Here is a 26,348-nt window from a genome sequence, read left to right as displayed (position 1 = left end):
TTTCTGGGTTACGGGAGTCGGTAACCTGAAGCATCTGTAAGCTGAAACGTCTGTAACCCGAGGTACCACTATACCTAGGTATTACCAAAATGTATACCTACTGTTTCACTAAAGGACTTTTGACTTTGTGCGCTCATTTACCAGCGGCGGCACTTGTCGTGCCAGCGGCGGCACTTGTCATTCACAATGGGGCGCTGGGCAGATCTTTGCACTTCGACAGCGCATATGCTAAAAACCCCACTACTCTTGGAGGAGTAGCCAAGTTAGTCTGTTGCATCAAAAACAAGGAGTCAGATTTATTGTCGCATTGTTTTCTGCAGAAGAGCTACTTCATCAGATACATGTTGTTTTTACTTTTACAGTACAGTCTCCACCTATTACAAGAAGCTTTTCTGTTCATTAGAAAAACAAACCTAAAATTTGATGAATACCACTGCAGGGAAAATTGTTTTATTTTATTGTTCAGGTTTAAGAGATATAACAGCACTAGAGTTTATATATTAATATGAATGTTAATTATTTTTACAACATTATTCCCAATTTCTAAGTAAAGGCTGCCATATTAAGAATACTTACTGGGATGCGTATTTTGCAAACAGACATAAAATATATATTATGATTTAATCAAGACTTCCTCTAAGTATGTGTTCACACAATGGAGCATTAGAGTTCATTTGACACTAATGATTTTCATTTTAATAAGGCCTTCAAAGAGCTTTTATATTCACTGATGACAGGTAGTGTTTTATGACATCTTAAAATAAAAATATTATGCTTTGCCCTGAGTTTCTGGGAAGAGCCTTCATATCATTTTAGAGTGAAATGCAAAAAGATTATGTACAGTTAAGGCCCCCCCCCAAAAAAGTGTGCATTGTGGCTCTCCCATTAAAAATGTTCATCTTTTCTTAATGGACAATATCAGACAGAGAGAGAGAGAGAGAGAGAGAGAGAGAGAGAGAGAGAGAAATGGATCTGCCTTGCCGACAGCAGTTTAAGCCGATATCACTGGGTAGGCACAATTTTGGTACCACTGAACTTTATACAGTAGTTCTAATAGCTTGAACCTAATACGACCTGTCTGCTTGTCTTAATTTTAGCTTACATAATCAAGGCTGCAGTTCTGTAGTATGTCCAACTGAAGTCAATGAAACTTCTGAGTAGACATGTAAACAATTGCATTGCAAAACACAAAGGTATGTGCTGTGCTGGAGCTCTTGGTGGGTGATCCCAGTGTAATTTTAAAAATAAAATGAAGACAGCTATCATCTGACCTAGTTTGGATTGCAGGTCATAACATAGGCATAGGAGTCCAACCCTTTGCCAAAACCACAACACCAGTCTAGATTTTTCTAGAAGCTACGGAAGGGGAAACCTGCAAGCTAAACTTTCATCAGAAGCTCCAAATGCACAACTCCTACTTAACATGCAGTATGGCCCTTGTATAACTAAGAGCCTCCACACTACATGTTAGGTTATTTTATATGTATAAAGCTAGCTACTAAAAAATTATCTGCTTTTCCTCAGCAATGAAGTGCTTTCCTGAGTAAAGTGGCCTTCTATCACTTTCAAAATATATCCAGAAATGGTCTGCATACATATGAAGATCTATTGATGCCTTACTTCTAGATTACTCAACACTTGGGACAAAGTTCCTTCAGCATGTGCTTCTCACATAATGCCTCTGGGAGCAGCTCCCATGTTTTATATGATCATGGCAGTCTTAAGAAAAGAGTTGCTACTACCTCACAAGGTGTTGGAGCCAGATACATGGAGATAATAGTTCATGTCTTCAGTTCCTTATGTCATCCCAGCCCACTCCTGAGTCTACAGGTACCCAGTTGCAGCCTCAGAAACCATCACCCAGAAGATGCTAGCTGTATGAGCCAACACTCAATAACTCAAAGGCCAACTGCATAAAATATTAAAAGGCAATCGTAATAATGTTTTACACAGAAGTAAATTTCATTCATGTCATTGGAGCTTTGTATTGGATAAATGTGTGTGTTTATAATATTGCAATTTAAATGTGTGACTGTATTTGTGTACCTTATTCCCTTTATTTAAAAAATAATAATCACAAAAAATATCAGTGGAATGTGTTAAACAAGATCAGGATCCAGATCAGAATGATTAACCCTTTCCCATACTGTTTCCCACTGAAAATCAGCTCAATTGAAGCACCATTTGTATTCATATCATTTTCCCTTTCTTGGCAAATAACAGCTGAAGGCAGAAATGCCATGGGAGAAAAAGTTGGTTCTTATGTTGTACCATGACCATGATCAGGACTGGAGCCATCACTTTTTATAGATATTAAAAATGATATTCAAATATGATTACATATTTAGTGTGTCATCTAGTTTGGCCATCAGTCAGGTTTGGGTTTGAGCTAACATGTGGTGATGCAAACATTTTATCTGTGGTGGTTAATGTGATGGCTCATTCACCCCAGCAAAAAAGAGATGAAGAGAAAAAATTAAAAAGAAGAGACTAAGTCTCAAACTGGTACCGCTGAAAAGATGATTTATTAGTATTTGTAAATTGATTGGAGTATTCAGATAAAAACTGTTCAGGAGCACTGCAAATCACTAATATGTGAAATATAAACATTACAATGAATTCAAAATGCTGAAGCAAATCAATAAATGACCTCATGCTTGCAAGTCACCACTTGATACTACAGCCTGTGAGTGATCAATACCTTTTTCGACTTTGAAAGAAAGTCGTAGAGCTGGGCAGTAGCTACCAAGCACAACTCATTAGATTGAAAAGAGGGTAGTTCAAAAGCTAAGTCCTAAATGTTTATTATGTGTCCAGGGCAAGATCATGTGGTGCTGGAAATGGAGAAAAGTTCTGCTGCCAGGGATCAGGTTGTAAATCGGCATAAAATTTACTGGGTTATTATGAATAACAATGGTCACTTGTATATGTATGTCTTGGTTTCAAACAAGATGTCAATTCACTTGCAATTTATACAATGTAGATCAAAAGGAAATTGTTGCCTAGAGGGAAGACTGAAGCCAAATCAACAAAATTGCATATGGAATCTTTAAATCTATTTAGAATAGGATGAATATTACTGTTTGGATAGGAGACTAAAGCCAAATCAACAAAAGTGTATATGAATGCTTTTAATCCATTTAAAGTAGGAGAAATATTATACTTCAAACACACACCCCACTCTCTTAGTAGAAATCATACATTGTTATCTACAATGCAAAGGAAGTTGTTGAACAATGCAGACTATTGCTTCAAAAAAGGTCGATGACATATTTTTTTAGCACTTGCCAAGAAACAATCTTAAGTATTCTTCTCTCCCCGCCCCTCCGTCATGAATTCTTTAGTCATGTTTCATTCCCCCCCCCTTCAGCAGGTATAAAATGTAAAAATTGGATTGAAGGATCTTTTCAGTGATGTGTAGCTTTTTGGATTTTGATAACTTCTTTTTCAAACACAGTATTTTCCATTTCAACATTATTGCTGGTGCTTCCCCAAAACGAAAAATGAATGGTGCAAATTTGACTGCTTCAGCTGTGTTACTATCCTCCCAAACTAAAATAAATAAGTCCAAACACTAAATCTAAATCTGAAAACAGATTCAATTTGAGACTACATACCGTGTAATCCATTCTAGGACACCATGATTACTGATGGCCAAATGCTATGTATATTTTTGAAGGAGTATTTTTCAAAGGGGGTCTAATATTTGAAAATGCATAACGGCGGAATAAATGTTAGACCAGAGACAAGCTTGGATGGTTCTGTAATGAGGATGATTTATTTTGATTCTCACTTCTGATTTCAGAGTTGTCACTGCTGTTGTGTTCCTCATCCATGCAACTTTGCACAACTGGCAGTGCTGAATATAAACCAAAGCCATATGTTTATGTCCTTTTGCCAAACGATTACAGCAAATAGTTCTATTATTCCCTTAGGTAACTAATGTGTGCCAAGGATTTCTATTAGTCTGCTTTACCAAGGCATCAGAGGGTAAAGTCGCAGCTTTATGAAATGAGGGGGCAGGTGCCAGCTTTATATTTTCAGAACAAATATGTAAAAAAAATTTATACCACATAAAAGATTGGACAGCACAAGCCGAAACAGAATCTTAATTTTTTTAAAAAATAAATAAATAAATATCTGTAGGATTCCTTTTACAATGAAATGTGTTTTTTGAATAGCCTATGACAGAAAACCGTTTAAAATATAAATAACAAACTATGTTTATGTGCAGTCAAGCACATGATGTGCACTGCAAACATTAAACATGTTAAACACATGCAAAACATGTGTGAAATTGCAAACATGCAACATTTGGTGCATGTTTTGTGCTGTATTATTATTTTTAAATTCTTATAATGAAAATGGTACATATTAAAATATATTTTCAATTCTGATGAGTACATGCAGCTCTGAAAATATTGTTGCTGCTTGCTCATTTGAGAATGAGACAGCATCAGAAGTGTCGGCCTGTTGTATTGAGAAGATGCTACATGGACCTATCAAATTTTGTTAAGAGTTTAAATGAAGCCAAAGTTTGGAAGTCATAATGAGATTTCCAAATGGAACAGCAGCTCAATAAATGAAATCACATACTTTCCACTCAAAACTAAACACTAAATGCATTCTCCCACCTTTGCTTGCTTCGGAGCAAAATTATGTGCAAATTCCAAATGACCAAATCCGTCTCTCGGACCAAAATGTCTTGTTTGACTTAACAGATAATCCAAAAATTCATTCTCTGTAAGAAAGAATGCAAAATGAATGAGCAAAATCACAGACCAAGCAGGAGGAACGTGTGCTAAATTTCTACTCCCCTCTTGTCCTGCTATCAGCGTACATGTGAAGAGTCTGCCCTGTGCCTTTCAGTGGGTAAACTTCCATTACTTTGAAAAAAATTGTAAGTGCACCTATACAAAATTCAATCCTGCTCTTAAAATAGTTTTATATTTTGAGGATCTGATGCTAACATTTGAGCATACATGGTAGATGTGAGCATTATAAATTTAAGTTATGGAGAATTAAATTGTTCTGTTTAAAACTAAGAAGGAAACTTGCTACTTAACTGACACCTACATTATATATTTGGAAATAAGATGCATAGATTTTACAAAACAGTACCTAATTTTGCATAAGAGAGCCAGAGGAGAGGAGAGGCTAGAAGAGGAACAGCTGCTGCTGGACTCAACTCCCATCAGTCCCAGCTACCGGGACCAAGGATGATGGGAGCTGTAGCAAAGCAACGTCTGGAGGGCAATGGGTTGTCCACTCCTGTGCTAGAGGGTTAGACTTGAAAGACATTCTGTGATGACTCATTTAATAAATACTGGTCTTTCTTTCTTTTTGCAGTATATTGCAATGGTTGGATGAAGCGACCTTGGATAAGGGATACTTATAAAGTAGCCCAAAGTTACTGTCCAGTGCTCCATCTCCATAGAATTAAAACTTAAACAGTTCTTTAGCAGTTCTATCGCTGTGCAGAGTAGAACCTGTTTGAGAAAGGAAGGGGGTACCAATGAGTCTTTATAGGCAACGACAGCTGCAAAGCAGGACTTAATAATTTGGGCAATGGCTCAGTGTTAGAGCTTAAACAAGGAGGAAGTGCATGATGTAGGAATAAATAGAAATATCCTGAGCAGGCGCAGAGTGCATTTCCTTCATCACTGAATTAATGACAAGGAGTCTGCATATATCAGAACTAATAGGTAAGAATGTCCAAATCTTAGGTCAATGTAGACATGAGACCCAACGTGACTTTTTCTAGAAATTAAATGCTCATGCTACAAAGGGCACACTGATATAATGATGATGATTAAATGTACCACCATCAATATATGCAGCATTTTACAGAGTAGCAACATGGTGTTAGGCAAACACAAGGAGTTAACAGTCTAAAATTCCACACAAAGTCAGCTATGGAGGAAAGGACGGAAGATGATGCTTACGCTAAAAAAGAGAATAATATGCTGAAGGAGCACATCTAAGGGGTGAAATAAGGATTTCTTGGTTAGAGATCTAGGACCAGCAAGTATGCCTCACCCCAAGGAATGAGGTCAGGTTTTAGTCAAGTTAGCATAAGTCACTATTTATGTCACTACATTTTAAGTTGATTCATGGGATTGTTTTGGTCATCATATTAAATCAATGTCTGGCTTAACTATTTGCAACATTCAGTCCCCCATCTTTTACATAAGTTTTATATAATGATTCATTACTGGAAGACCACCAGCTAGATGGCTTTAAAAGGGGGTTAGATAAATTAATGGTGGGTAAGGTTATAAATGACTATTAGTCATGGTTCTCTCCAGTATCATGGGTAATATGCCTCTGAGTATCAGATGCTGGGATTCACAAGTGCTCTTGTGCTCATGTCCTCCTTGTGGGCTTCCCTTAGGCACCTGGCGGTCCACTGTGAGAACAGAATGCTCGACTGTGTAGATTTTGAGTATGATGCAGCAGGGCTTGTCTTATGTTCTTATCAATGCGGTACAACAGATAAAGTGAAGCTCACTTGGTACATTAAAGTTGTCATGTAAATTAAAGAAGCCAGAAGTGTTAATGTTAATCCCTCAAGATATACAAGCTACATTAACACTTAACGAATCAAATTGAATAACTTGCATTTGCGTATCTACCTGCAGCACCAATGCTAACCTGAGAGTTTTTGATATTGAATAGTTTGCTTACTGTTCTCTAAATAAGAAGACAGCAGCAGAAGATGATTCAGAAATTACTCTGAATCTAGTTCTTTGAGAAAGTTTACATTAGTGTCAATTTGTTCTTTTAATATTGAAAGCTGAAAAAATGTTATTTAGTAATGCTAAACTTTGGGTACACTCCCTTGTCCTGGAAATACTACTACTACTATTATTATTAGCTCAACTGGACATGATAGGACCATTTCAACTGTGCAAGAAAAGTTCTTGATGGACTGTGACCAATTTGTCTTGTTTTCAGAAATGGAAATGCCTGTGTCCTGGCTGCTTCAGATCAATTCTGCCTTGTCCCCCACAGAATACAATAACACCTCTTTTCAATTTCCTAGATTGAATATAGTCTATTATCTGTCCCTTTGACATGGTAGCTTAGAACATTTTCAGAAGTGTTCTGGAAATAATACTCTAGAACTTAACAATTAGCGTGGTTTCCAACAAATTGTACTCAGTGTACACCTACTGAAATCAGTGGACTTGGGTAAGTCCATTGCAGCCAGTGCAGTTCACAATAAAGATCTGCACTTTAACATTTATGCACAAATTTATCATGGTATGAGTTTACTTTTTGTAGTTTGACAAGTTTGATACAATCATATTTATAAATTATATTTCAGCCACTGAAATAAAAAATTCTACTTTTCTGAGTTATTACACATAGACACACACACACACACACACACAAAGACACAATTTTGGCATGGTTCTCACTGCTCCTAGGCTTCTAATTTCTAACATGTCAAACAAAGAAAAGTTTAGCAAGTACACACAGTACTGAGAGAACATTACAGCTAAGAGGAGGGAAATGATCCAACTAACTAAAAGGATGTTAATCTTATAATAGACATGCTACTCAAAAAAATAGGTTGTGTGCCCTGATAAGATTTTAATTTACTAATCTTGTTCTGTACAAGAGCCACTTTGCACCTGCCTCTGTCCTTTTGTTTGCAACACATTATCCTAAAACAAAGGATCCCTGAATGAAGCCCTTTCTATATCTTTAAATTTAGCAGCCTTTTCTCCCTCTCTAATGCTCCATCAGGTTATATATTTATTAGCAATACATTTTCCACTTATTTTCTCAAAGATTGCCAATAAAGCACTAAATCACATAAGGGAGTAGCTGTAAACCCTTGGAGTTCCCCAATGTCAAACTCATTAGCATCCGAATAACCACACAGCAGCACATCATCTGCACAATTGTAAATTTTACTACTTTTAAATAGCATTTCTCAAAAGGCTCATTTTCAACTTTCTTCAGTGGTTGGCTCTCAGGGGGCAAGGCGCTTCCTGACGCTCACAGCTTCAACTCAACAACCGGGCCGTTTACTGTCAGAAGCGTCAGTCCTCTGCCCTAACCCCATCTGCTGTCTCTTGCTTCCTAAGGGACCGAGAGTTAAGACAGCACAGCTGAGATCCACTTAGGAAAGTGCACAGAGGGCAGGGGCGGGAGGAACTTTGCAGACTGACTACAAAGTGCAATAGATTTCTGACTGAGGCAGCGATGCTGCAAAACAGCTCTGGAAAGTATCACGAAGCTGTAGGGATTTCCTAACCCCTTGACATTAGACAACATGATGAGCTGGGTTTCATCTTGATTGAAGGCCTCAGTCATTTCAAAGAGACTCCAGTATTTTGCTCTTGATGATGGACCAGTGCAGCCCGCAAGTCTTACAGATAAAAGAAAAACCACCTCTTTGATGGAAGATTAGCTTTTGAAATGATATTTGATGTATTTGTTAGCTATTTTCACATCCATCACATATTTAGGCTATGCGTGTGTGAGCCTCAAAAGATGACAATTGTTTTGAAATGTAGGAAGGCATGTTGTACCAAGTCAGATACCTTGTCCACCTTAGTTTAATATTATCTGAATAATGTCAAGCAGTGGTTCTCTGGGATCACAGACAGATGTTTTCCCCAGCCCTCCCTGAAGTTTCCAGGCACTAATAGGGTGCTCTGCTATTGCACTGTGGACCTTCCCCCCAAACACATTAAGGCCTTCATACTGCACTGGGCTTTTCTCCATTAACCAATGAGTCAATGTCACAGCACCTTCAATCAGCCTTCAAACAGATTGGCCCTCCACTCTTTTCATCATTAAATAGACCTAGGAAGATTATTGTGAGTTTTATATTCATGGTCACAGAAGCAGCAGATGGAGACAAGCCAGCATTCCTGCTGTTGTGCTTGCACCACATCACCCCTTCCTTCCCAATAGGCAACAGTGACCTGCCTACCAGGAAGCTAGCACAGCAGTTCTGTCCCACCCATCTTGCAGCTTATGCATGGTCATGCTTATGGTACAGTGAAACAAGCAAACTGGCCAGTCTCTTATTGAGCATGAACATCTGAGCTGGAATAAATGAATATGTTTTTGGATGCTCCCTTGCCATATTTCATGATTGTGAAGATTATTTTACAAATATTGCTGTACTGTTTGATACAGTTGCACACTTGAGGCTCTCACCAGGACATGTTCTAATGAACATATGCAGTGCTTTTTCTCTGGGGTAAAGTGTGACACTTACTGTAACAATTTTGTGGTGACCACTGGTATCTTTTTTTAAAAAAGGGAGGGAAGCACTGGTGGCAGCAGGAGTGCCACAGCAAAATAGTCTCTTGCAAGTAGAACAGTGTTTCTTCCCCATCCACTTTCATCCTTAGGTTAGGGGATTAGGCCTATGGACCTGTTAGGCCTGAGAATATAGGTTCATGGCAACCCATGAACATTGGCCCAATTTCAAAAGCTCTCTGCAAGCTATCACTTTAAACCTGGGGGGGATATACATCTGTCCCACCTCCTGCTGCCTGCTGTGTGTAAAGGATGGTGTGGAGAGACAAAAGAGGTTCACAAAAAAGAAAGAAAAGTGGGTAACCCCCACACTTTTATCCTCTACTGGCTTCAACCTTACCCACAGCCAGGGTGCATTATCCTGGAGGGAAGGTGGTCCTCAAAACACAAAAGGCTCTTCACACCTAGTATAGGCCTCAGAGTCCAAAGTTTCTATGAGACAAATGCCTGTGGCAGTTAGATTGTTTGGCATGCTGAGAGGGCTCACTCCTTTAACTGCTCTGAAATCAGGTACCTACTCCCAAACCAACCAGCTTAAATTTGCCTTATCGCAAGTGAATAAATAGGTATGGGAGAGGTATGCCAAGCCAAAATCTTTTTCAGTGACCATAGCTTCCCATTTGGATAATATATTCCAGAGAGCTGTGGCAACTGACTACACTTTTGCATTATATTTTTCCCTGTCGTGCTACCTTGTTGCAAGTCTCTACTTTAAGCTGCTCAAACCCACCATGCCTACTTTGCACCCTCTTCAAGTGTATTTGACAGGTTAAGATGTGTCTGATCATTCTTGCTTGCCTTGATACACAGGATATTTGATGATGTCCGCAATCAAGCCTATTGTGCGAAGGTAGCACTAACATTTGTTTCTCTGTCTACTTTTGCTTCTGGACCATTGTAGGAGGTTGTGCAGAAGGAAGGGAATTCATCCTTCATCCTTACACCCTTATGTAAAGCCAGGATTGCAGTGAACGCATCTATCTTAAGGCAAGGGGGGGGAGGTGTGATACTTGAGAAGCTGGCCCTATGCACATCACCTCTCCAAAAGTTTTGTGTCTATCATAAATTCAGCTTTCAGTTTGGGAATGTGAGCAAGTGCCACGTGTGTGCTGATTGCTTTCAAACATAACAAGGGAAGGGTCCCTGTCTGAAATAATACCTTCACAATTCAATCCTTTCCCTATCCTCAACACCATCAGAAGACACATCATTATTATTTATTTAATTTATATACTGCCCTATACCCAGAGGTCTCAGGGTGGTTCACAGAATAGGGCCAATTCACATGATCCCCCCATATGAGTTGAAGATGCAAACTAGCAGAATCCAGAACTGGGCTCTGCTAGGGCTCTGCTAGTGTGTACTGCATTTTTTTTCTTTTAAAATAACACTTTATTGATTTTTCCAAAAATAAAAAAATAAAAAACAACAATGCAAAACAACAACAACACAAATTGACTTCCTTCTAATCCCTTCATTGGTTCTTTATCAAGATACTGCATGTATTTAAATCTCCTATTCCATTCATAATAAAATTACAAGTAATCTTAAAACCCTGCTAAAGTATAAACCTGTGTACATTGCTGCTGTATATATGCAATAAACATCTTCCATTCTTCCTTAAATTCATTATCATCTCTTCCTCTTAATTTCACCATCAATTTTGCAATTTCAGCGTATTCCATTAGTTTAACTTGCCAATCTTTAGACGGGACACCTTCTTCTTTCCAATATTGTGCTAATACAGTCCATGCGGCCAATGTGTACTGCAAATTTTCAGTGTGTGTCAACATAGCTGCCAGCATGATTTGCCCTATGACTACATGTTAACCAAATGCACAGAAAGTTGCATTCAAAAAGTCCACACATTCAGGTGTTTAGATGGCAATACTGTTGAGGGAAGTTGAAAGATGTTAATATTAGTTAACCTTTACCACTTACATGTTATGGGGTGGGGCATGGCATATGGCATGTATGCCTTAAATTCTGCATTTTGTTGGGTTTTTTTGGGGGGAGGGGTTGCGTACGTATGCCTTAAATTCTGCATTTTGTTGGGTTTTTTGGGGGGAGGGGTTGCATACATATCTATAAAAATCCTTAAAAGAAAATAAAAAGCGGCACATTTCATTATGGGTTCAGCAACGATCTAAATAAAGGTGTGAGATAGGGGAGCAGTGGAACTCTGAAAGTTCTCTATGCGCCCATCAAAAAAGCCATTCATTAGGAGGGTGTTGTGGATCTTGGCAATGCAAAAATTTAATATACTTTAATATTGTAACCTGCCCTGTGGCCTTAGGATGAAGAGCAAATAAAGGAATAATTCTGTTTGGGGAAAATAAAACCATTTTATATGTGGTATTTCTCTTCCGCTTTCTGGAACACCCGTGTATAATGTGAAACCATTAACCAACACTGAACCATTTTTTGAGTTATATGAGCTTATTCCCACAATGCATGTTCCTTCCTATATGTGACAGTTCCTTCCATGCCATCTCAAAAACTGAGTTTGTGCCCCATAGGCTGCTGTTGTGAATGGTTCCAATCAGACACTGGTTCAGAAATCCGAACCATTATTTGTGCTAACTTTACATTTTATTCCAACTTTATGACTTTGCATAAGATAAAATGTAAAAAACTAGAAAAGTGTAAATACTCAGAAAAATGTAGCTTAACTGGAAATGTGTATATGGTAAGAAAGACACAACGGACATATTATACTTATTCTCCTGAATCTGTTAGTAGTACAGTGAATCTCCTGGAGATAGATAGATAGAGAGATAGATAGATAGATAGATAGATAGATAGATAGATATAATAAGCATATGATTTCACTTTCTATGGGCAAGTATTTTAAAATCCCAAATCTAACATACAAATATTTATAAACTTCCAAAAAGTTTCAGTGGTGCATAGAATGAATTGAATCCATTCCATCTTGCCCAACATTTTGGAGTGGATTTTGCAGCATTTGAGTTGGATTCTATAACCCGTTTCTTCCATGTGCAGAGGACTCAGAAAGGTGGAAGGATGCCTGGTGTGGCTTGGAGAGGTCACTTACCACACTAGGCTTCCTTGCATCTTACTAAAGCCTACGGCAAGTGGGCGGTAGCCTATCATTGTTATGTAGGGGTCCTCATAAAATAGGAGATTTAGATCTAGCACAAACCATGGGAGACCTTGTGTGCCAGGCCAGCCATCAGAGGGAGGCAATAACGCCAGGCACATATTGAAGGGACAACAGTGGCAGCTTCCCATGACCACTCCCCTCTGTTTCAGGATCAGACCTATGAATACCATGCCACCCTTTCTCCATCACCCTAAAACTAGCCAGTTGGCCTCAGATGCAGTGGAGGATGCCAGCCTTTCGCTAGTCTCAAAGTAAACTTCACATGTAGAGTCAGTTTCCTGTACGTGAAATAGGAGGAGGGGCAGTACTATCTTCTTCTTTCATCATCTAGTGCAGGAGTCAGCAAACTTTTTCAGCAGGGGGCCGGTCCACGGTCTCTCAGACCTTGTGGGGGGGTGGACTATATTTTGAAGAAATAATAATGAAATAATTCCTATGCCCAACAAATAACCCAGAGATGCATTTTAAATAAAAGGACACATTCTACTCATGTAAAAACACGCTGATCCCTGGACAGTCTGTGGGCCGGATTTAGAAGGTGATTGGGCCACATCCAGCCCACGGGCCTTAGTTTGCCTACCCATGATCTAGTGTAATGTCTTGAGTCAGCCCTGGTTCCCATCATGATCTGGGGCCAACTGCCAAGATTTCTGCCTGTGGATCCCAAAGGCAGTGAACTCTTTAACCATTACTTTTAAATGGTGACTGTCACACTGAATTCAGAGTACAATTGCTCCCTGTGTTTCATGACACCTGGCTTAACTTTGTTTTAGTTACTGCTGCGACACAATGAGAACACATTGCCTTTGCCTCAATGAGAAAACCTTTTCACCTCTGTGCTTGTCCTCACAACACCTGTAAAAAGCAACCTCCTTTACGTTCTTTTTATTTTATTTTAAATACACTGCAGCAGTTTCTACTGCCTTGTGCAAGATCATATTTTGCCTTGCAGAAAGGTTTAACGTTCACCTGATTCAAGCAACAAACTATCTCACAAAGATGCCTGAGGCCTCACATTAATTAACATAACTGCATTTAGATGCTATTCATGGCTGATAGTTCCAACACCTTGTGTCAAAAAAAGAAAAAAGAAAAAAAGGAGGGGGTGCCTGCTGTAAACATTATAAACATATTCAAATAAGCTTAACACAATCTGCCATGCTTATTTCTGCCTAGATCATGGACCAGCGAAATGGTTAATGCAAATGGATTTATAATTTGCTTTGGGGGGCCAGTTTCTTCTCCTTATTTATTAGCCCAGCTGATGGGGCAGATTTGATGAGGCACTTCTGGAATAATTGAGTCATCACACAAAGAAGGCTGCTAGCATTCAGAGTGGTTTTATCAGCAGCAAGCAGGCCTGATTACTGACAATTACACTCTGATCCGGTGATGGAGGAGAAAGAGCCAACGAGTGGGAAATGTCCGTGTTTCTATCCAGGAATAATTTCTACATTCATTTTACATGCTAAGTGTTTCCTATCTCTGCATAATAAACTGTAAACAGGAATAGATGGCACAATGTCCCTTAATATTTCCTGGTAATGAAGACACAAATGTACAGTGAGTGCTGATAAATATAGATGAAACATAAGCTCTTCTCCGAGTCTGTATTGTTACCTTTAAAATAAATGCATTTTGGTGGTAAAAGCATAATCATAGGTAATGCAAAAAAATGACAGAAGATTGAAGCTGTCCTTGTAACTACACAGAAACTTTATAAAAGTCCTGTTAATCACTGCAGCTTTCAAGCTGAAGGTGAAATACATGGAAGTACATCATTTTGGTCCTCGGCAGTCAACTATGCAAAAACTCTTTTGGTTATAAACAGTAAAAGGAAGCTACATTGACCTCCATTAGCACTTTGTGGAGAGCGTAACTCAGTGCTAAACCACACACGCAGATTATCCTGAAGCTGGAATACATCTTCACTAAAATAAATTCAATTTCCCTCCTATTGGGCCTTTAAAGAGGTAGTATACGTTAATGAACAATAAAGGTGGACCTTGGAGAGCTTTAGTTCAGTGTAGGTTGGTCCATTAGGACAAATGGGGCACTGCCCCACTTTGCTCAGTCTGCCCTTGGGCAGCCAGTGTTTGCCTACCTCCTTACTTATAACCAATCAAAGGGATGGCATTGATTGTCAGCTTCCTCCTCCTCCTCCTTGGTGTCCCTGTTGCCCTTGTAGAACTCATCAGGGAGGAGGATGGGAACAAAACTAGGATTAACTGGCTCCACCTCTCATTGACTTTGGCTCCACCTACCTTCAGTCTCTCTGCTTTATGCCCTACCAGTTCCAATGGGCACCAGCCACCACTGGTTTGGGGTATTTCCCCTCTTTATGATGCTGGGGCTTTTAGACAGATACTTCAGAACTTTATAATCAATTATGTAAAAATAGGAAATTTTACAACCCCAAAGAGTCTCCCACCCTTGCTTGAAATGGGTGGTGGTGAACAGCTGAAACACAATTCGGTATTTGGAGAAATGCTAAACTCTCAATACTTCTGTTTTCATTCCAGAGTCTATTAGTATGAAAACCCAAATAATAACCTTCTGATGCTTGTTCACCTCTTTTCCTAATTTCAAGCTGCGTTAAAGAAAGAAAAGTTAGGTGGAATCTACACACATACTAAAAACACTGTGAAAATGCTTTTTTAAAAAATGTTTTGAAAAATACATTGAATTTTACATAGCTCACTGTCATCATCTAGTGTCACATTTGTATACTGCACTTTACAACACATTTAAAATGTTTTATTTCCAGCTGTATAGCCGAGTCCTTATTCTCTGTTCTCCTAGGGTAACTATGGCAACTGTGTGTTGCTGAAGTAATTGCTTAACTTCAAGACCTGAGTTAGAATAATATGCAATATTTTGAATACAAGTGTACGCAAACAGCCCTGTGATTTCAGAACAATTTCTTTCATAACCACACATTTTTTATCCAAGTGTTCTTCAGAGTAAAAATGTGCTAACACTTACCAAATAGTTTTGTCTAAATTAAAAACCCAAATTTGCAAAGAAGAGAAAAATGCATAATTATTTCAAAAAGGTACTGGGCTTAGATTGCAATCCAAGAGCAAGGCCCATTGAATGCAGTGGGAATTACTTCTGAGTAGACATAGTGAGGGTTACAAGATTAGGCTACATTCACACCATACATTTAAAGCACTAAGATACCACTCTAAAAAGTCATAGAATTGTAGAGTTGGAAGGGTCATGGCTTCCCCAAAGAATTCTGGGAGCTGACAGTCGGTAGGAGATCCCCAACCCCGAGCTACAATTTCTAGCGAAGTTTAACCAATCAATCCTTTTTCACAGGGAACTCTGGCAATTATAGTTCTGTGAGGGGAATAGGGACCTTCTAATAATCATCATCAGCCATAGCAAACTACAACTACCCAGAATGCTTTGTGGTATTATGGCACTTTAATTGTATGGTGTTAATGTGAACAGTATTATGAAATAACTCAGAAGCTTTAAAAGATGCTTGGGAATGACCAGTATGATAAGCTATGTGGCACAACCCACCAAGTTTTCCTGGGGCAAGCATTATTTAAATGAAGAAAAGCTGTGAATATCTATGCTTGGTGAGCTGCAATAATAAACAGTGATGAAGTAGCACTCAAAAAACAGAATGAGGAAGTGGAATCAGCAGAAACACTCCAGAGTCAATGTCATGCTCACCATTCCCCACCAGGAACTAACTGGCCTGAAAGGATTTCTACGTTTACTATATCTACAAAAGTGTGCCTTTATATACTTTTGTCATCCAAGCACCCATCACTTTGATGGCCTGTGTCAGGGCAAGTGAAATGAGAAGGCCCTTGTCATATCCAGCTACAATGAACTGAGTGTGTGAGGAATGGTGCTGATCAGCCTTGGCTCTCTGCACTGTAGGAAGAAGGTGACGTGAAGGAAGCCCTTGCACAGCAGTTCATTACCACAGAGTGAAAAGGGCAACCAACCAGGCTCTACTTCTAACTTATTCAATAGTGGCAACACTGCAGCAGAAACCCTAAATAAGGATGGGAGGAAGATTTAATACAGGAACCTGCTCAGCTACAGCCACTAGACTTGCCCTACCACAGGCTTACTCATAGCAGTAACTAGGGTGGAATCTACACACATATAAAAAATGCTGGGGAAATGCTTTAAAAAAAAAAAGTTTTGAAAAATATGTTGAACTTTGCATAGCTCACTGTCACCACCTAGTGTCACATTTTATATTGCACTTTACAACACATTTAAAACATTTTATTTGCAGCTGTGTTGATGAGCCCTAGGACTCTGCTGCAATGCCCCTATGAGCTGTAACACTTCCACCACAAAGGGAGGGGATATCTCTGGGAACTTTATTTGTAGGAATATACCATTTCCCTCTTCTGTGATCATGCTTGTGCATATGGTGTGTATGTTCCTGCTCTTTAGGATGGAAGAGAACACTGCTTTGGAAGCAAAGCGTGTGCTATTTTATAGAAATCCCAAGATATTGTGGTTCTATATCACTTATCAGTGTGCAAAAGTTTTAAAGACATTTTCTAATGGATTAACAAACATCTGAGGTAGCCAGGATAAGAATATTGAAATGCCTGAGGTTATTGAACTGCATGTACATGAAGGGATTTGAAGCTTGGTTTATCAGTGTAAGAAATAATGGAAAGGGAGGGGGAAACCCCTTTTCTACCCATTGCATCACTGGGATACTTAGAAATTCTTAGCCTTTTGTCTTCTAATTATTTCAGTTATTTTACTGCTGTCTCCTAACTTTTGATCTTACAAGACAAATGTTTCAAAATGATAATAGTAAATTAATTGTAAAGCGCCTTGTGCACTGCAAATACCTTAAAATCACCCTCATCTTCAGCATCAACAACAAGAAAAAAGCTATTCCTTTCAGGCTTCAGCCACAGTCCCGTTCTTCTTTGTGAACAAAGGTTTCTTACTTCAATAGACATGACAGACATACCCCAAAGGAGTGGGGTGGGGAGGGGATTGAGTCACACAAAAGAAAGGAGTGTGCCATCTTTGAGCATGCAAATCACATATGTTCATTAAATTCAACAGTGCCATGTGAAATGCAGTCTGCCACCTCTAAAAGATTTGTAACTGCCCTAACAGTTAGAGGCAGGCCTTCCCAGCATTTACTGAATTGTGCTTATGGACAATCTTTGATGACCATGCATAAGCTATGCATGTGTTTGACATTATAATTGGAAGATATAAGACACTTAGTCTAGGAGAGTTTCCTCAGGCTCTGAGGCCCCAGTTCAAGCAACATGACTGGGCTCCTGAATAATTTGACATGTCACAGGTTCACGGTGAGATTACAGCCTTGCACAATCAGACTTAACTCTGATTTTATATGTTTTCTGGGAAGATATGAATCCTGTTCTCACTACTTGCCCAAGACCTGCCATTCAAGGCATTAAAAACAACAAAACAAAGAGTAACCAACATATACAACTTGTCACTATACCAGTTACCATGTTAAACTGGTTAAATTGTGTTGATTCCATCTTGCATCTCAGGCCCCATAATGGTGTTCAAAAACGTGTTTTGAAAACTGCATCTTTCTTATTGACCCCAAAACCATGCAGCCAACAATTTCTAAAGCTGCACCATTGACTGTAGAGTGAGGGTTACAGATTATGTATCTGCAAATATCACTGGCTAGAAACACAGTTACATAGTTGAAAACAATCACACACACCCAATTTACACACACAAGAAAACAGGTACTAGTTATCCCAAATACTGTTAAAGCCTGTGATGAAGTAAGAATAAGGCAAATAAGGTTTTATATATACTATGTCAAATTTAGTTCCGCTGCAACCTGTTTTTGCTTACTCTTCTTTTAACGATGCAACATCTGTATAAACAGTCCCCAATATTGGGCTGTTTATAAAGATAATATGCTGACAAGTAAAAAAAAAATGATTTTCAGCAGATGCTAAAAACAATCTACACGATCAACGTAAAAGTACACCAATTCCTTCCTTTGAAAGAACAATTCCCTGACTTAATATGTATTTGTCTATCTATCATTTCAAGCGTTCTTCACATTGTCCACAGATTTTAAGTGTGTCCTCAAAACATTCAGTGATCATAATTAGAAAACTCCGCTGGGAGCCAAACAGGTGTGTGGTGTTTTCTCAAACAGCTTTTTTTTTTTTTTTTAGATTAATGACCTTTTTAAAAACAGCAGCCTGACGACACCGCAAGTACCATTCCAGGCCCTTTTTCGGGGGGCCACACCTGAAAGTGAAAGTGAATTATCAATGACATTTTTTAAAAGAATCAGTGGTTTAACACTAATTTCTAATCAGATCCTACAGAAAGGAACAGCTCGCATGGCAGCTGTACTTTTCCCAGGGTTAATTACCTTTCACTGCTCTCTACTAATGAGTCAGCTGTTCCTGTCATCACACAACTACACTGTGTTCATCTGTAGCTCTAGCTGTGGACAAACACAGGAGCTCAAGCCTTGTTTGTATATTGGGGATGTTTGTTGTGCAATGATTTTACAAAGGAAAAAGTACCACAACCCTTTTTTTTATTTTTTATAGAGAACCCATACAATGTGCATGCGCAGTGACAAAGGAGTGGGGCAACCCCCCCCCAAAAAACAGTCAAATGACTCTGCCCCTGCATTTTTATTTTTTACTTTTACTACTGCCTTAGATGTTGCAAAAATCCAATACCTTTACAGCTTTGGAGAATCTCCTGCCTGTATATAAGTACTGCAGCATCCACTGGCACATGAAGAGGTGATTATATCTGCATGGTAGAAGGTAATGTAAAATGCCATGAAAAAATAGTTTGAAAAGGCTTTATGGCAGACGTGTCTTTATGCGGGCATCAGGAGTCTGGGGTTACTGAATGCACGAGGCAGCCTTTGCCAACCTGCTGTCTGGGGCTGATGGGAGCTGCAGTCCAAAATATCTGGAGGGTGCCAGGTTGGCAAAGGTTGGCATGGAAAGCTTAGCACTATTGGGGTAGGTCCTACCTCTGCCACCCAGGCCTTCACTGGCCCTTCTGTACAAAGAAAGAACTTGGGTATGTTTGTTGGCAAGAGTTGATGGGTATATGGAGGTCAAGGGTGGGGTCTGTTGCTACATCCTGTGCCCCTCTTTACATGCTCAGTGACCCCTGGTGGCCCTCATATGTAGGATGGACACAGTGGCGCAGCATGGGTTGTCAGCACCTGGGGCAAGGCAAGTAATTTGCGCCCCCTAACCCGTGGATTTGCGCCCCCTAACCCTACCCCCCAGATGTTGCGCCCGGTGCGGCCGGCCCCCCCTGCACCCCCACGCTACGCCACTGGATGGACATATCCCAGTTCGCCAAATCCAGGTAGCTTACTCTTTGTGTTATGCAAAATGTTTGCTAATTATGCAAATTTTTAAAAAGACAACTCGTCTGCACATGTCTCACAATAGTAGAAGGCATCTGCATGTAACTGTGCTTGATTTGTGCTTGAAAATGGACGAAGGGGGCATATAGAACTGGGTGACCTAAGATGCAATAAGCAAAGCATCTGGTCCATATGGGGAATTTTAGGCCCACCTCTAACCTCCTACATTAACAGTAATCTGTATTACACTGTTGTTGTATGTCTCTCTCTTGCACAAAGACACATGCATCCACCCCACCACCCAATACACAACAATACAATAAGGGGATAATTGACCATGTTGTCATCAGCACTATTAAAAAGTTTTAAATACTAAAAAAGAGAAAACATTTATTTTCCACAAAAATAACACCTGACTTAGAAAGAGCACATAGGCGGAGGAGGCAATCTGTCCCCTTATCCCAGGTACATGAAATCCTTGATTTCTCCATAGTTTTCTCTGGGCATCTATCACTTTGGCCCAGAGAAAATAAACAGCTTCAAAAGGAATCAGGAAATTCCATCTCTGAACAATGTTTTGTTTTTTGCTACTATCATTGCTTCTCTTACATACTAAACCTGTCTGTGGTTTTGTTTGTTTGTTTGCTTGCTTGCTTGCTTGCTTGTTTTATTAAATTTTTATACTGCTCTTCATCCAAGGATCACAGTGTGGTTTACAGTATAAAACCACAACATTCATAACACCGTAACAAACAAATATCTCAGTTCCATAAGGGCTAGACTTTCTTTTAAAAAACTGTTCCTAATTAGACAAATGGTTTGGTTGGATGGTGTCAGGATTAAGACTTGTGCTACTCTGGAATCTAGGATGCTTTCAGAAGATGTGGCCCTGGCAGATCCCTGCACTACCATCAACTCCCAGGCATTCCAACTGCCCATCCATTGCTAACAGCCATCCACCTTCAGTCCACTTCCTCTAAAGGGAAGGGTTTGGAGAATCTGGTTGATGACATCAGTGGCTGCACACCCGCCAAATATATATTATACTTTTATGTGCAATTTCAATTATAAGAAACTTTGGGGGGGGGGGGATCATGCCTGAAAAGCAGAATATTAATAGCATAACATATAGATAACATAGACCATTGGCAGCTTTCAATTCCACCCCCATCATGAACCAGCTTGAATGTATAGACCATCTTCAAGGACAGCCCTACATGTATTACTCTACAGTAGCCAAATCTGGATGCCATTACAGTATGAGTGCCAGTAGCATGGTCTTTGTGTTGTAGCTGTGGGTGCAGTTGGTGAATGAGATGAAGCCTATAAAAAGCACTTCAGGCAACAAGCACTACCTAGTTCCAGAGGGGCAGCCAGTTTATTCCATTTCAGAAAACTCAGCAAAAAGACTTGTGACATTTTAATAACAAATTTGTTTCGAGATAAACTTTTGTACATCTGATAAAGTAGACTCTGGTCCATTAAATCTTATGCTGCAGCACATTTGTTAGTCTTTAAGATGCCACAATATTTCCTGTTGTAAAAGTACTACCTGGGCATCCTGGAGCAGAGCTGGATCCAAAAGTACTTAAAAACTGTTCACCTATCCTGACACCTAAAAGTGAGTGTGACCCCACCCAGAATAAGCAATTCACCCGAAAGGAATATGGTTGATTCTTCCTCTCATAATCCCTCTTTTGTTTAGATACAGGATCACTTTGTTCACCTTTATCCAATACATCACCATTTGCAGACATTCTTTCAGGGGAGCTACTGCCACACCTGGTTCAGATGAAAAGAAGAAATGGAGCTGGGTGTCACACGTGTTCAATGGAGCTGGGTGTCACACGTGTTCTAATGACACTGCTTTGTAAATTACTCAGCAATGTCTCCCGCTGATTTTATGTGCATATCAAAAAGCAGGGGTGGCAATATTGGGCAGAGAGGAGCTTAACAAGATTAACTCCTAGGGGCAGTGCCTTTTTTCTGGGGGGATGCAGGCATACGCATACCCCTAAACATTTTGTGAATCTAACAAGAGAAGAAACCAATTAAAAAAATAATAAAAATAATAGCTTCTTCTCTAGCACAGTGAATCGTCAGTTCCGTTGCTACCCCTGATGGCAGCCTCATTTCCTGTCACGGTGTTTCCTGAGTCTCATATGGAATGATAGTACCCCCTAAACATTTTTTATAGAAAAAAGCACTGCTTAGGGGAGAGAACAAATGTCTCCCAGGACCACCTTCTAGAATCTGTAACACAGGTAGGAGCAGGTAGGTATGCTTCTTCCCCTGCTCTTGAACCTTGGACATTGCAGGAAATGCTCAGAACAGACTACAGCTCTTGAAGAATGCACAGGCACCACACATTCTCACACGGGGGCAGGGAGACAATGAAATAAAAAGAGAGGGCAACAAAAAGGGGGATTAGAAAGAGGGAATGAATTAAAATGAGTTTTTAGGGAGGGAAATGCTAAGAGAGGGGAGGGAAAGGAAGGGAGGGGGCAGGGCTTAAGTCTCAAATTATACCTGATACCACAAAGGGGTGGGGCACCTGTCACTTTGGCAAAAGGTATGCATAGTATACTACTAGTGTTCTCTCCAAGGATACACACTCAAACTTCTGAAGGTGATGGAACTACAAAGAGGGCCCCCTCTGCTGATTGTGACACCAGAGAGGGTCTGTAGAGGATTTGGGGGCTAAATCATTTGGGCTTTAAACATGAATGTGAGCAGCTTTAATTGGGCCCAGAAATGAATGTGAAATCTGGTGCTTTCCATTTTGGACTAAATGCCCATCAGCCCCAGCCACCACAGTGAACAAAGAAATTTCTAACTCCAAAGCTGGTCAGAAACCTGACTGATAAGGATACAGCTAAGCAGATTTACCCAAGATACTGTGCACCTAGTCACCCACTGCCTGTTAGCCATCTTGTCCCAAAATGGAAAATCAGGACTGGTCTATAACTACCTAGGTCACTAGATGGTCACAAATCTATCAGACCTCCTTCAGGAAAACAGGAACAGATCCCTCAGTGAATGAGAAATCTGTTAACCTCTAGCAACTTGCTATTATTAGAAAGTTCAAGAGTTGAGCAGCCATATTATGGCACATACTTTCCTAAGTTCATCCTCAGGGTTAATAATCTGAAAACTCACCCAAGCAACTGTGACTAATGGATGCTAAGCTGATTGCTGGTACAGACCCTGACATAAATGGAGCACCCAAATAAAACGGTTGTGACAAGACTTTATCTGGAAAATATGGAGCAAACTATCCAGAGTGGACTGCAGATAGTTCTATGTGTTCACCCTCACAACTGGAAAAAGCTGTGCTAGGTAGCTGTTTAAGTGTACTTGTGAAAATGTTGCATATAAGCATTTTGCTGGTTCACTGTCACCTTCTTAACAGAAGCAAAATTGCTCACTGATTAAATGGCTAGGACCCTGCATACCTCAGAATGTATCAAGGCCATCTCCCTGATTCTGTCCTCCATATATTGAATAAGAACAGTGGGAGAAAGGAGAGGGGCATTATTTGTGGTTGTTTCCTAGTGGAAATCTGCACTTCTGGAGGTTTGTTGTATCCAAGCCAGGTTTTTCCTTAAAGTGATGTATGACTGTTTTACAGATAAGGTTGAATGAATATACAGTAGAAAGTTATGTCATGTGGAATATGTTGCATAAGAGGGCTTTGCAGATGAAAAGTCATGTAAAATTAGCATGGGAGGGGGTCAGGATTGCACCAGTTGGCACCATCCCCAACCTCCATGCACTTATATGGAACCATAGAATAACAGAATTGTAGAGTGGAAAGGCAATGTCAACTAAAGCATCAATGACAGATACCCATGCAACCTCTGTTTCAATGAAGGAGAGTTCACAACCTCTTGAGGGAGTCTGTTTCACTGTTGAATAGCTTTTACTGTCAGAAAGTTCTTCCTAATGTTTAGTTGGAATCTCCTTTCTTGTTACTTGAAGCCGTGGGTTTGGGCCCTACCCTCTGGAGCAGGTGAAAACTAGCTTGCTCCATCTGTAAGCTTGCTTCCATGTGACAGCCTCTGAGATATTTGAAGATGGCTATCATATTTCCTCTTAGTTTATTCTTAGCCAGGCTAAACCTGCCCAACACCCTCATCTGTTCCTATTAAGGCTTGGTTTCCAGACCCTTGATCAAATTGGTTGCTGTCCTTTGTACACATTCCAGCCTATCTACATCCTGGATATCTAGTATAGAGTTTAGTGCACACTGCTGTATGCACGTTGGCCAGATGAATGCACAAAGGTGGGTCTCATCCTGACCTGCATTACATGTCATATACAAATACAGTGGTACCTCAGGTTACAGATACTTCAGGTTACAGACGCTTCAGGTTACAGACTCCCCTAACCCAGAAATAGTACCTTGGGTCAATAACTTTGCTTCAGGATAAGAACAGAAATTGCACGGTGGCGGGAGGCCCCATTAGCTAATGTGGTACCTCAGGTTAAGAACAGCTTCAGGTTAAAAACGGACCTCCAGAACAAATTAAGTTCTTTACCTGAGGTACCACTGTAAGGTTAATGTGAAAAATGGTGTTTATTCATTTATTTGCAAATATATATATATAGGTACTATCAGTATTAACAAAAAGAATCATAGCAGTGAACAGCATAAAATAAAAATAAAATAGCATGCATAAAACAATTACAAAATACATTACAAATCAGTAAATCAAATTAACACATCACCTTAGCTGGATCAACATAGCTAGATATCAACATAGCACTCAGGGGAAGTGTTGGTGAACTAAATGCTGACTAAATGCCAATACAGTAGGTGCCTGTCTACCCAGTGTCCATTGAAAGCACATTCTAAAGGGCAGTTGCTGCCACACGGTAGGCCCTGGTCTTAGTTGACATAAGAGGAACCTAAGTACAAAGTAGACATAAGATGAGCAGCAGTACAAAGAGTGCCTCTCACAAAGATAAAAGTTTCCAGGCAGAGGTATACAAAGTAAGTCTTTGCTTCCTTTGTTCCATCCCAACTACAGAGTCCCACTGCTTCTCATTCTCTGCCTGCATACATTGTTCCTTTCTTCCCACAATATGGGTTCCCACATGTATTGGTTAGAGTGTCAGATTATGACCGAGGTGGCCCAGGTTTAAATGCCCATGTTCACTGCCTAACCCTGTATCTTAGGAAAGGACTGAACTCTAGTAGTGGAGCACATACTTTGCCTAACGTTAGTCGAAGTTTCAATGCATGGCAACTCCAAACATGACTGCGAAAAGCCCTTGTCTGAGACCCTAGAAAGCCACTGCTAGTCAATGTAGGCAACATGGAGCTAGATGGACCAGTGATCTGAGCACAACTTCCTATGTATATGATCAAGTGATGATCTTTCTGCCCAACCTATCTCACAGAGTTGTTGCAGGGAAACCAGTAGAGATGGCTGAAACTTTCACTCTGCCCTATGCTCATTAGAGAAAGAGCAGAATCAACAAATGCAGAACAAACAAACAAACAAACAAACAAAAACAAATATGGAATCCACCATTAATATTTGCTTCACTTGTCATCTCAATAGCCTTCCACTGGTTGCACTGGTTGTTTACACCCCACCCCCTAAAATCTAAGTTCACCAACTCAAAGTTGTGTTATATATGCTGAAATATCCAGTACAAAAACCCAATTCTGTTACAGCCAAGGGGCTGGACCCAGATTTCCATGAGTGGTTCTGCTCTCAGAATGGAATGTTCTCAGGATTGCACTTCTCTTTTACTCTGCAGAAAAGTCTGCTACAAAGGATTGGGGACCCTCTGAATCACTATGGGAGATGGTGTGTGGTGCTGCATTGGATAGGAAAAACAGAGGAAATACCTCTCCACTTCCATTCACAGAAGGCCTCTGACAGATCCTCCAAACCATTATTTATTATTGTGTTTCTTGCAAGGCAATCCTGGTGATTCTCAATTTAAAATACTTTAAAAAAAATTACAATAAAAGAAAAAGCAGCAGAGTTGTCTCAGGCAGCTGGTGGTCTCCTTAGAAGCTAATGGTGTGAGCTGACCATTTGTTACTACTACTAGTAGTATAACATTAGGAGGTATATCCCTGGGTGCTCAAAAGGTGGGAGGGAAGTATACAGCTGAACAGTTGGTGGCTTCTTAATATACATTCAATACCATAATGCCTGTGATTGAGTACAACATGTGGGTTAATTGGGGCTTAAAGCCCACAATTCATCTGCTGACACACAGGAAGGTAGTGATGCTCTATCACATTTAGTATTGCCAGATCCCCCCCCCTTCCTTTGGCAGGTCAGCTGTGCCTTTAAAAGAGGCCTGCAGAACTTGCGATGCACCAAGGCAAATGCAACCCGCCAGCAATGAAGAGTGGCCTACAAAGGACTTGGTAAACTTCCAAAATCTGGAGGATTATGAACCAACAGCATCTATTGACAGTGTTTGTACGTATCTAGTTATGAAAATTGTTATAACAGTGTTTATTATGATACTCTACCACAGTCTTCAAGTTCAATACCTTTAATATCTTGACTCAATTACGTACTTTTTTCTCCATTTCATTCA

The 26,348-nt window shown here is 39.9% G+C and overlaps 1 protein-coding gene across 10 annotated transcripts in view; it reads right to left on the bottom strand.

The window, feature by feature from the left end:
• ST18 (ST18 C2H2C-type zinc finger transcription factor) overlaps nucleotides 1-26,348 on the bottom strand; it is a 187,858-nt gene that overhangs the window by 76,829 nt on the left and 84,681 nt on the right. For 5 of the 10 annotated variants that reach the window (XR_014170004.1, XM_081917512.1, XM_081917510.1 and 2 more), the window contains one exon: nucleotides 4,635-4,741. The exons of the other annotated variants lie outside the window; for them this stretch is intronic. Coding sequence is in view for 2 of the 5 variants with exons in the window: in XM_081917512.1 (XP_081773638.1) it covers nucleotides 4,635-4,741 (107 nt within the window). In the remaining 3 variants the exon portion in view is untranslated. The remainder of the gene's footprint in view (nucleotides 1-4,634; nucleotides 4,742-26,348) is intronic. 10 annotated transcript variants of the gene reach the window in all.

This window comes from Podarcis melisellensis, assembly GCF_964234715.1.
Source record: "Podarcis melisellensis genome assembly, chromosome: 7".
Taxonomy (NCBI): domain Eukaryota; kingdom Metazoa; phylum Chordata; class Lepidosauria; order Squamata; family Lacertidae; genus Podarcis; species Podarcis melisellensis.
Note: the sequence above shows the minus strand (reverse complement) of the source record. Positions and strands in the feature narration are given on the sequence as shown.